At 36.8% G+C, this 12,634-nt stretch overlaps 1 protein-coding gene across 1 annotated transcript in view; it reads right to left on the bottom strand.

Annotated features, from left to right (window-relative positions):
* Positions 1-352: 352 nt before the first annotated feature.
* PGGT1B (protein geranylgeranyltransferase type I subunit beta) overlaps positions 353-12,634 on the bottom strand; it is a 36,566-nt gene continuing 24,284 nt past the window's right edge. The window contains 6 exon segments of the mRNA XM_074855715.1: positions 353-926; positions 929-1,060; positions 4,627-4,735; positions 5,018-5,202; positions 6,776-6,821; positions 11,577-11,709. Coding sequence (XP_074711816.1) covers positions 880-926; positions 929-1,060; positions 4,627-4,735; positions 5,018-5,202; positions 6,776-6,821; positions 11,577-11,709 — 652 coding nt within the window. The 3' untranslated portion in view covers positions 353-879.

Genomic DNA, 12,634 nt, shown 5'->3' with positions numbered 1-12,634 from the left:
GGTAAGAAACTTAGAATTATTTCACAGTAAAAAGGAAGTATGTATAAAAAAATAAGCAGAATGCAGTTGTCAATTTTAATGTATTACAAAGGCTTGACTTCAGAAACAGGTTCTAATGCTGTTCTTGCATGCAGCTCTCTTCCAAAAGACTCTGTTGAATATCCCTTGACATATATCACATATGCCACACTCTCATCAAAATACATCAACATGCCATACTCTCATCAAATTTCACATGAAGAGAATATTTCAGATGAAAACGCTTTGTCCGGCTAATGATCAACTGCATCTGTGTAGAAACTACTCAGAAGAATTATAAAATCCATTTAGTAAGGCCACACAACTTTGAAAGTCCGGTATATTGAATAAAATAATTTTATTTGTACTTACTTGTTTTTTTTTTTTTTTAACAAAGTTTATGGAATCTGAAAGTAGACAATAAAAGGTAACTTTTAACTGAGACTTAACATGGGAGATTCTCTACCCAAAAATATGTCAAACATTAAGAACATAAAGAACTCCAAGGTTCTGTGCTATACTGTATGATATGTAAACAGATTTTGAAAATACTTGCCTATTATATATGTTGACACAGTATGCACAAATAAAAAAAAAGTTTAAATGCCTCAAGGGATTCCTTAGAAGTAAAGCCATTTGAAGAGCCATTTACAGTCTGCGGTGACAAACTTCTATATAATCAAAATACTTCTTTTTATCACAATGCAGAATAACCTGCTGAAGGCAACTCCCTATCGAAGTGATGCCAGCAACACAGATCTGATTGTATGACCCAGCACTTAAAAGAGCACATTGGTTATACATGGCTTTTAACCTTGGGCTACAATTATGCTACCAGAACTAAATTCAAGTTTAAATCAGTCATGTAGAGAGGTGTGTGTCATCTGAACACTGTTTAGAGTCCTTGTTCTCCAGATCTGATGAAGGTGGTGAAGGCGCTCTGAGGTTCTTGTGCTTACATTCAGGGCAGGATGAACTTTGCAAATACCAGATTCTCCAATTAATGACAAACCACAGATCCCAAAGTAGGCGTGTAAAGCATCTCAAAGAAGAACAGAAAAAGAAAATTATGTCAGGCTGTAACAGCCAAGTGTTCCTGTATTCCAACACCCCTGAATAATTACAGCCAAGGAAAACAAATAAACAGGTGCTACATTTTAAACTTGAGTTTTGACAGAAGAAATCAATTTCTGCCCAAAGCTGAACTGATAGTCTGCAATCTCTGAAATGAGAGACTAGTTTTGTTTTATAACAATTGTTGCCCACTACTTTATTTCTTCTGAGTGCTCAGGCCAAATAGCAAAAGATTTTGAGCATCTGGAAATAATTTCTGTCCACAAAGCCAATTTTTTTCCCAAACATGGAAGAATTTTTTGGCTGATTATTTGATTAACAGCTGGCTACTGAAACACCAAATTAGTCCCAATAGCTGCCAAACAGCAAGGTTTAGAAGTATGAAAGAAGTACTTTTCCTAGCTTTCCCTCTTCCTGAGAGAATACCCTAAGGATAGGAAATTCATGAGGTGGCTTCATCAGCCGTAGCAGATGACTGCCACCAAAAAGAGATGCTCTTACTCCCCTGTCCCACACTGTTCCTGCTGCCTACCCTATACCAGCACTACAGCGTGTTGAACACCCCCCATGACCTAAAGCAATTGAAAAAACTTGGAAGAAAATTAACCCAAGCAGCAGCAAATGGTCAGTTTTCTGACATTTTAGTGAATTAAACGGCTTTACAGAAGCTTTTGATATACACCAAAGCTAGTGCAAAAAGGAGAAAGGATGTGCTGTACTTGGGGAAGCTGGGAGGAAGAGAAGTGAATCTGTCTCCTCTGGGCAGCAAGCCATTAGATTAGATTATCTGCCCATGAAATCACAGGCTAAAGATGGGAAGATGATGTGAATTTAATGTGCCCCTCACAAATTCTTAACACTTAGTAATCTTTTGGAGGTGTCAGTAAATTCGTATCTGACTAAAGTTATATCACAAGAAGGCATCTGGAGAGAGAGACTCTGAAAGAAGGCTTTTGCTTATCAGTATTAACATGCAGACAAACACATGATACAGCCCCTACTGACCTTGCAGAGAGTATGGCAGGCAAGGAGACCTCAACTTCAGGAAATACAGTATATTAACCCCTGTGCACAGCTGCATTTATATGCACTAAAAACCATATACAAAGCTAATTAACTGTATAAGACTATTTGCTGGGTTTAGCCACAAAGTTCAACAGTTGTGCAAATCCATGCTGACTTAATACTCAAGTTAGTTCTAGCCAAAACACATACATGCAGCCTGTTGTACTCCTCTGTTTCAAGCTATGAAATACACCAAGTTTTCAAGGTCAAAAAAACATAGGTCCAAACATTTTGTTTCATAAGTAACTCACAAACACAGAATGCAGCATGCAACCTCGCAACTGCTAGGCTGTTGTCTTAAAAACATAACAAAATAAGGTGTATTTATACTTCTACAAGAGCTAATCTCACTTCAGTGTTTTACACGTAGTAATCATGCACACTTATTTTCATCCTCTCATGGTTTTATGTCAAATCTTTTGATCTTTCTCTTGCATAGTCTGTAATTCACATGTGCTTCTAATTCTTTTATACTGCATGTCATTTGAAGGTAACAAGTGAGATGCATTAGAGTTGCAGCATGACCTCCTGGAGCATGCAGCAGTACATCCAGCAATTTAAAGTTTATTTAAATCTAGTCAAGACTCATGCACAAGTCTGGAAAAAACCCAAATGGCTTAGGTATGTGTTCTAGCAAAATGTTGTGGATTAACCCTGGTAGGCAGCTAAGCCCTGCACAGTTGCTCACTCACTTCCCCTCCTCCACCCCCAGTGGGAGAAGAGGAAAGAAGAGTAAAAGTGAGAAAACTTGTAGGTCAAGATAATGACAGTTTATAGGAAAAGCAAAAGCCACAGGTGCAAGCACAACAAAATAAGGAAAGTGTTCACCACGTCCCATTGGCAGGCAGGTGTTAGCCACTTCCCAGAAAGCAGGGCTCCATCATGCTTAATGGTTAGATGGGAAGACAACTAGCATTTAAGAGCCTTTTGACTTTTTAGATTCATTTTCAAAGGCAAGAAAGTTCACTGCTCAGTAAGCACAGTGGTTCAGAAAAAGTGTTAAATAATGCTACTGGCCTTCAGAACCAACAATGTATTGTTAGCCTGTTAGTAAGGTGTGAAATCTTTCTTGTGGTGACATACAGCGATCAAAAGACAGTTTGCCTTTCAGGTAGTAGACTGAGCTTGTAGGAAGCTCAGCTGTGTATGTGTGACAATGAAATCTCAGTTCCACAGAAACAACCTTTGCAATGCTGCACTTATACTCATTCTTCACATTAGAACTGCATTAATTTTTTACACTGTCCTTCAAAACATGAACACAGACTTATGTCACCATCTGCCCAAGGAAAGAATGCTGCAATAAGCCCACCTATTACAACAAAACAAGAGAGACTGCAAAAGCTTGCTTTATAGGAAACAGCAGCTTTCAGGCTGGAACACTACACAAATCAAAAGGAAAACAGCTTTATTATTAGTCTTGACTTTTTCAAATCTTATCTCATACAATCACAGCTATGCTAAAAGACAGGTTAAGGAACTTTGCACGACTGGGGTTTTAAACAGATTTTTTAAATTGCTAGCTCACTAAGTAAATGGTTCATCAAGGTCAACAGAAATATTTCCTCCAAGTGATACTGACTGATCTATATAATGCAGAGTAAATACAGCTAAGTCCTCAGGAATCCTATGCTGGTTTTCAGGGGAGTGGGGGGAGCACATCTATCACAAGCACTGTGTTTTCAGTGTGGGTCCACCTTGAAAAATTCTCCACTGTTGCTCCAATGAAATGATGAAAGGATGAAATATCAGGGCACAGATTCTGAACAGACTCATCCTTTATTATGACTGAATTTTTTGCTTATTTGGTCAGTTTACAGACTGTTTATTGTCCCTGTACAAAATGCCACTGGGCAACACTACTGGTACGTGGTTTGTCTTCAGAAGTTTGCAATACCTTCACTTAATTCTAGCATCTTTTCAAATTTTTTAAATTAAAAAGATTTTAGCATCTTTTCAAGTTTTTCACAGTTCAAATTATCCACTTCTAAAAGGATAATAATTAACTCTCAGAAATACTATGTATAATTGCTATGTGTAACTACAATCTGTAAATCATAGTAACTACATAAATTTTGGCTGTTTTTACATACATCAGTGACTTCTGAATAAGCTGAAAGGATTCCTTTATTAAGGAAACAAATGCGTTGAAATATTCTACTCAGCTGATTTACAAAGATACCCACTGCACAATATTCCCTTTAACTAGAATAGTTCAACACATATGTAAAGGCTTGTCCAGGTCTAAATAGACAGTGATACTCTTTTAGCAATAGTCTAAACAAGAAGGAAAAACTGTATCTCCCTCTTTCCACTTAAGTAATGAAAGTCATTATATTTTAAGGAAGGGTTTTTTGCATTTTTTGAGGGACATTGAGGAGAAAACTCCCTTTACACCTCTCACATGTCTGACTGCTGGAATGTACTTCTACCTTAGAACACACTCATGATTTTGAAAGGTAAATTTACCTGGATGGCTATCTGGCCACTTGGCAAATCCACCAACAAGGCGATCTTGAGTTGACAGGATGTAATTTCGGTTTTTCTCAAAATTTGTATATTGAAATATGTTCAAGAGCTGAAAAGAAATTAGACCATTACAGTAATACACAAAATCTTAGTGTGTTTTTAGTACTAAAATATAGTGCCTATTTATGAGCTAAGCAGTGATAGCAAAGATAATACTAATCTGATAAACCTCCATATCCTGCATTTTTGCAAGATGAAAGACCTTTACAGTGATCTGTGCATATGTATGCATTTGTGCAAAATATATAACTCTTTCAAGCAAATAAAAGATATGATCCTTAAAGAAAACGAAACAAGTCAATAACTATCTTGTAGCTGTTCTGTACACTACCTTCAATGTTGCTCCCACCCAAAAGGAATAGCAAGTGTCTACAGGTTTGTTGGGTCGTCCATGGTAGCCATTCTGTTGTCTCATTATACACCACCTTCTTATTCTGTTCAGTTCTTTTTCTGAAAAAACTTCCTCCAGTTTACCCATCAAACACAGTGATGCAATACCACAAAATGTAGAGCCACCTGTGAGAAAAGAGTTGTTTTTGCAATGTTTTGATACTCGGGTTTTTCACTGAATCCTGTATGACCTCAGTCAGAACTTTAACTAGGGTAGGAACAATTAAATCAATGGATTTTTAAAATTATAAAAATGTCAATTTTAAGTCTAAAGTTCAGCATGTATGTCAAAAGGGGAAAAAAACCCCTCAACCCAACTCTTGCACAAAGAAATCTGAATTTATACTCTTGAAGCTGGATTGCCTCTCAATTCTACACAATTTACATTACACAGCAGTCCAGAAATGAGTAAATTGTAATGCAGCAGAAAACACTTCTTCATATGTAACTTAAAGAAAGCTACTGGGATGCCAGCAATCAGACTGAAGCAGAGATGATAAAGGCAGTCTCAGGCACAATCGCCCTCAGAGGATGTAAACAGAAAGAAGTGTCTGATGAGCAGAAAGCCAAAAAAATTAAGAGGAAAAAAAAAGGTATGGTTAACACTATGAAAAGACTGCTGGACTCTCATGGTTGTAATAAACACAAACTATGCTTCTAAGGAATTTTTTGTCGTCAAGGAAACTCCACAGTAAAATTTGGAATTAGAAAAGAAACTCATGTTCTTTATCTGTGTATCATGGCCATCCCTTTTTAAAGGCCATCAAAACTCATTCTGAGTCTATTACCCAATATGATAAAATTACAACCTGGGAAAGACCACAAGCAAGCTGCTGATACAAGACTTGGGGCCCAAGTCCCAAGTTCCTTACACTATCCTGGTGATAAAAGACCCCAGGAACTCTAAGATTATTTTCATTCTGATGCTGAAATGCAGCAGGAGAAGGATGCTGAAGCAATGCTATCTGTCATCACTAGCATTTTACAGTAACTTAACTGATTTTTTAAATACACAGGGGTGTAGTTTAGATTTTCAACTTTATCCATCCTGCAGGAAGAAAACAGGTGGAATTCTATCAAAGCTCAATACTAAGGATAAAGCTAGCAAACATCTGATAGATTTAGTATCAGTCACATGTAAGTCAATAGTTTCTCTGTCACAAGCAGACCACTACTTCATGGCATAGAAACATTTGCTTAAAACTATCAGTCTCTTGGGAATTCCTATCTTCACAACTACCAACTGTTTACAAAAATTAACTGCTACTTCAAGATATGAGTCCCCAGTGGATGCTGTGCTCTATCAGAGGAAATGTTTCTAGCTTTTATTAATAGCTGCTGAAATTGGAGATTATAAGGTGCATTGCACAAAGTCTCCTGCAGATAAATCCACAGAGTAGCAATGGTACATGTGGAAAAATTTTGCTCTGTTAGCAAGAAATGAGAACTACAGCCAACACCTTTCAACAAAACATTCATGAGGTAAGATTAATGGAGTTGATATATTAAGAGCCCATCTAGTCTATTATTAAGCTGGAACTAAGGGAAAAAGATGATATTCTGAGGCATATTTTGGATTTGCTCCTCCTCATCACACTTCCTTTAAAATCAGAAAAGGCGGCATGACATACCCTGCAACTCTTACAGCATTTTCAATCTGTGTCTTAAAAATAGATGTAGAACATTTTAACATTCTTACCATGAGATTCCAGTCCAGCTCCCTGTGCCAGGCCGTTATCGTAAGACTGAAGGAAAAAACCCCACAGTTACTTTAGAACCACATCACTTTTGCAGACATTGCAATTTCTCAGTTTACTAGCAAAATTATCATCAGACCATAACTACCATTTAACCTGATTAAATTCTGAACCTATGCCTCAAAAAGATCTTGGCACAAAACACTTAACAAATCAGCCTTGTTTCAATGCAAGCAGCTTTTATGACTTCATCATGGAGTTCCTTTTAGTTGTTACATATGTTAGAAGTCTGAAAAAAAGGTAAATTTGTCTTTGCCAAACAGGGAAAGCACATGGTGCAGATAATCATTAAAGAAAAAAAACCCCACATTTTTTTTGTCTTTATAAAAAGAGAAAATGGATTGTAATTCCCAACAAAATTAAATGGGTAAATTAAATCTGTCTCTAACCCAACAGATGGTTAACATACAAAAGGCAAAATGCAAGGTACTATTGTGTGTACAATACTCAAGTACAAGAAGTGCTTTAGTAAGGAGCAAGAACATCAAGCTTGACAATGGGGTAGGGAGGGGAAGAAGAAACTAGAGCAACAACATAATAAAGCATACTATTGGACTAAACCTACCCTATAAAATATTACTGTTAAAAATACCTTAACAATGTTGAAAAAACACTTTGTTAAGTGAAAGAAAAAGGAGAAACTTGAGTCTGATGAACAAAGCACCAAGAATATTATAGTACAGCTCTGTTAAGAGCAATCTAGAAGCAGATGATACTGTATATGTAGGAATAACAATCTTTATTCCCTAAAAATTCATTAAATCATATTGCATGATAAGAAATAAGAGATCACAGTAAGTTGTTAATAAAATGGAAAATGCTTATTTTACAAGAGTTCATAGAATAGTCAATAAATTATCACTGGACAAGTAAAGTACCAAACTGTTTAGTAGGAACAAAAGTGAAGTTTAACTTTTGAAGTTAACACAGGTCCTACATCTTCTATATTAACTGCTCAATCAACATTTGGTTCAGTATCTACTCAGAAAGAAAGCAGTTTTAACTTCCCACCCACCCTCTCTGTCCCAGTGCTGACTATGAATTTCTCATGTTTTCTCCAGGGGCTAGAAGACACAGGACACCTTGACAGACCACTAATGACTCCCATAGTCCTAACCAAAGAATGGCTACAAGAGCTAGAATGGCTTCAGGAATGACCTAAGCATTATTTTGTAAATGTTTCTAAAGCTGACATTGAGAAGAAAAAAAGGAAACAGAAGCAGACACAGAAGCTACATTAAAACTATATTCCTCAGTTTTTGAGTTGTTGCTGCAAGGTGAAACAACTAATAAGACTAACATGAGACTAGTAAGGCTAACATCTAATACATACACTTCAATTTTAAGTAATTCCTATGAACATCTGAATGTTAAAACACATAGTGTAAACTCTTCACGCTTCCTTTTAAGAACGCAATGCAAATGTGCTACCACACTCCACAGACCCATTAACTGGTAAGCAAAGGCAAGCTGATCAGCAAAGCTATGCTGACAAAGCTAATTCACTCTACAAACTGTAATTGTAAGAGGAGGTGGTTTGCTTTATGTATGACAAAGTAATTAGCTCTGGAGAAAAGCTGTTCAGTGTGCATCCCAGACAGTGTACTATGTTGGGCTGTACAATTAGCTTGAAATTTTAATAGACAATAGGTGACCTTTGGCTGACTGGTGCCTATTTATTTACACACAGCAGCTGCTCTTTGGGAACTTGCATGCATTAAAGAACTAGGGAAATATTTTTGTTTCTTTGTCCTTTTCAAAAAAGACCCAGGAAATTATATGCAAAAGAGGCTCTAGGTTACTGCAACATGAAAGCTGCATAATTAAATACCATCCCCAGGAAATGTGTAAATCCAGTTGGGTACAATCTTTGCTTCATGGTCTCAAAGTTTCACAACCAGCTTAATTATATCAACAGACTCATACCTACATTTCAAGAGGACTCTACTATATTAGAAGAAGCAGATGCTGTACTTAAAGCTTCTTGCAATATCTCTACTTAAAAAACACATTTGTGGCAAACCAAGCAATGTTGCAAAAAGCAGTATTTTAGAGTCTGTGGAAGTCGTTCAAAATTTCAGCACCCTAGTGTCTGTTGTTTTTCAATTAGTGATATATCTGACTTTTGAATGTGAAAGCCAAAAAACAACGTATGCTGGTAAAAATCGTGTGATTGGAATCTGGCTATTTTACTGATGGTAAAATTGATCCACAATTACTTTTGTGATCAGTATTGCACAAACACTTTTTAGTCAAGCGATAACAAGAGGGCTATCCATTCTGTATGAAGATTCAATTAGTTTTAAGTTACTTTTCTGAATAAAGCACCACCATTATTTCATGTTCCAATCTTCTGCTGTTCCTCACATGACCCCTCCCTCTTTCAGTTGTACTGAATTATATCTGTCACAATTCTTATACTGCATCACTAGAGAATAAATTCCAAAGAATAAGCTAAAAAATCCAGAAGATACAAAGATTACTGTGCTTAACCAGTCATTTTACTCTCCATCCAGATTAGTTGCACTTCACACACATGTATGCCAATTTGAACTGAAAAGTTTAACTATCCCTTGATTCATCTACGTGCAAATGATGACATATGACAGTAAAACAAAACCACACATTTCTGTCACAGAAGTTTACTACTAAGCAATGCAATCTCTTTTGTTTTATAATTAATGGAAATACTAGAATGAGGTAACATTGTAGCAAAAAAGGAATAAGCATTTGTAAGAAAGTCTATAGCATTATTCACTGTACAGTTAGTTACTGTAGTTATAGTGTCAATAGTTATGGTGTCAATTTTCCCAACAGGAACATAACAATTGGAATTTGCAGGTACAAGGATTAATACTAAGGCTCTAGAAGCGAGCTCCAAATTTGGTTCAAGATCACTGTAGACAGTAAATCTCCAGTGCCATTTCAAAGCTCCGAACTTTCAAAAAATCTCCATTTGCCTGTGCTACCAATGGCCTCTATGACGTTCTAGTTCTAGTCTTAGAAAGAAGTAATTGCTCCCTGATCACTTAATCTTTTCAGTGCTACTTATTGCTTTATATACTTCTGTCACACTCCACTTAATCATTTCATTCCCAGAATGGAGAGTCCTAGTATATTAAATGCTCCTTTTGCACAAGCTGGTTTGTATCTCTGACAACTCAGCTTAACTTCCTTTGTACCCCTCCTAGTTCCACTACATCCTTTTGGACCAAAACTGCACTCAGGTGTACAAAATGCCAACTAACAGTTGATACGATGTGTAGAACAACACAGTGAGGATTTTGCTCTTTGGCTTTGTTCTCTGTTCTTTCTTACTACTTGATTTTCCTGTTGTATCTCTCTAAGCCATCTGACTAAAGGCTCACCTCAGTAAACACCAACGTCCAGGATCAGAGGGGGAAGAACCCTCCTGACCTAAGCAGTGAAAAGGGAGCACCCTGACTCAGCTGCTCGCTCAGATTGTGAAAGAAGAATGGATAAATCATAGTCCCTGGAGGAAACCCACCAAGAGGATTCATCAGGGATATTCTCACCCTGCAAACCCATGCTAACTAAAGTGGGCTGCTAACTACTAGGATACAGGGGCTCTTATGGGATGCAAGGGAGTAAAATTCTGGGTTTGTATAAAACTTGTTATGGGGTGTTTTCTGGGGAATGCAGGGGTGTGCACAATATATTATGGGATGGTTAGGGAAAGAACCAACAGTGAGAAACTGAAAGATCAAAGCAGAGTGGGGAGGAACAAGCAAGAGAGAACAAAGGGAAAAAGGAGATAAAAGGTGCTAGTAGAGTGTGAACAGACTGCTGGTCCATATACTTGTATGACCGAGCTCTGCCCTTGACCACCTTGGTCGGTCCAAGACTATGGCAGTGTGCCAGGAAGCATCTTGTGATGTACAGTAAGAAATGCTTATGCATTTAACTGCCTCCTTAAAAAATAAACAACAAAACCCCCACAATTTGGTCTGAAGCAGGAGATTAATTCTTCTTTAGACTTGTTTCTCACTTAAATTTTACAATCTCACTGCTGGCAGCAACTACTAAAGCATACTGGTTTACAACAGAAGTTGTATGTCACCATAAATTTGTCTCTTTTTTGTGGACCAGAAGAGTTTACTAGGTATGTTAAATCACATTCCGGCAACTATAGTTTTCAAGCTTACTCAGCTTCTTTGAAGAACATTTATTTTAATCTTGGAAAATGTAATTCACTTAAACTAATGAAACATCATGAAAAAACATGTATTTACTAATATTGTCCTTCATTCCAAATATCTAATAAATAAATAATGAAGTGCATGACTGCAAACACTTAAAGTTGAACTGATGTCAATAATTAGTTTTACCTTTGATTCTGTAAATCATTTAAAAAGCTCATTGAAATGTGATAATTTTGTTGATGCAGTGCTTTATTTATGCACTTTTTCTGAGTTACAGGAACATCAGGCCCTGGTTTTCAAAAACTTGCTTTCAATTTCAAATTTAGTTTTAAAGAAAAAAGATTGGATTTCATTTGTAGTGAACAAACACACCAAATAAAATTACCTTTCCAGTACACACATTACAGTGAAAATACAAATGCAAAAAAAATCAACATATTTTTTCACGTTCAACTCGCTAAAGTAGGAACCGAAAGAAATAAATTACCATAATATTTCAATTTGGACAGTGAGATTTTTAGTCATAGTTAAGAAATAAAGCTTTAAAATGTTGTAAGAATAACACTTTGTACATACTTACCATACTTCTTCTAATGTAGTCAATCACTTTTTTCATATCCATGCCTGACCAGTTATCAAGCATGTAGCAGATGCAGGAAGCACAGTACACAAACCTCATATCATTCTCACTTCCTTCCAGCACCGCACAGAAACTGAAAGAAATGTTTCTGTCATTATACACTGTATAGCCTGTTGTATCAGAAAATATGAAAAGCAGTTCAAGGAATTGCATAACTTTTCTTTCAAAAATTAGTTACTTCTATTTACAGTGTTCACATAAATATAACCCAAAGCTACGCTAGATTTTCTTTTTAGATGATATAGCCTAAGTAAGCTAAGCAAAATGAATAGAACTATCAACATTTAGGGGCTGGGCAACTTTACTTCCAGCAATGTAATGACACTGGTCTTTATTTATTCAAAGACGTTAATGCTTATGGTCTTTCACCTATCACAGTATATACTGATGTATGAGTTACCATTTTAACATTTACTGTGTTGGGCAGAATTCTTTGCTTTCCTAGAAATCTTAATAGTTCACAAGGTTTTCTTTCCTGACTGCAACTTCAGGACCAGATTCCCATGTATGTATAAATGTAATTGTTATTACTACCATTTCTAAGACAAATGGTGAAAATTACCTTCATTCCAGTTTTTGATTTCTTACAGCTACAGTCTTTTCAAACTCTATGAACATTTTAAAGTTCTTCTATCTGGGTTATCTAGGTACAATCCTGTGCTCTCTCAGAGACCCTTAAAATTAAGGTGGATGCTGTGATTTGGATGCTTGTACCAGAAACAGTGCGGCCAGCAGGACTATGGAAGTGATCATCCCCCTGTACTTGGCACTGCTGAGGTCGCATCTTGAATACTGTGTTCAGTTTTGGGCCCCTCACTGTAAGAAAGACATCAAGGTGCTGGAGTGTGTCCAAAGAGCAACGAAGCTGGTGAAAGGCCTAGAAGTGCACAAGTCTTGTGAGGAGCGGCTGAGGGAACTGGGGTTGTTTAGCCTGGAGCAAAGGAGGCTGATGGGAGACCTCATAGTCCTCTACAACTACCTGACAGGAGGTTGTAGGT

The sequence above is a fragment of the Strix uralensis genome, chromosome Z (genome assembly GCF_047716275.1).
Source record: "Strix uralensis isolate ZFMK-TIS-50842 chromosome Z, bStrUra1, whole genome shotgun sequence".
NCBI classification, from domain to species: Eukaryota; Metazoa; Chordata; class Aves; order Strigiformes; family Strigidae; genus Strix; species Strix uralensis.
The sequence above is the reverse complement of the archived record's forward strand: the minus strand, read 5'-3'. Positions and strand labels throughout refer to the sequence as shown.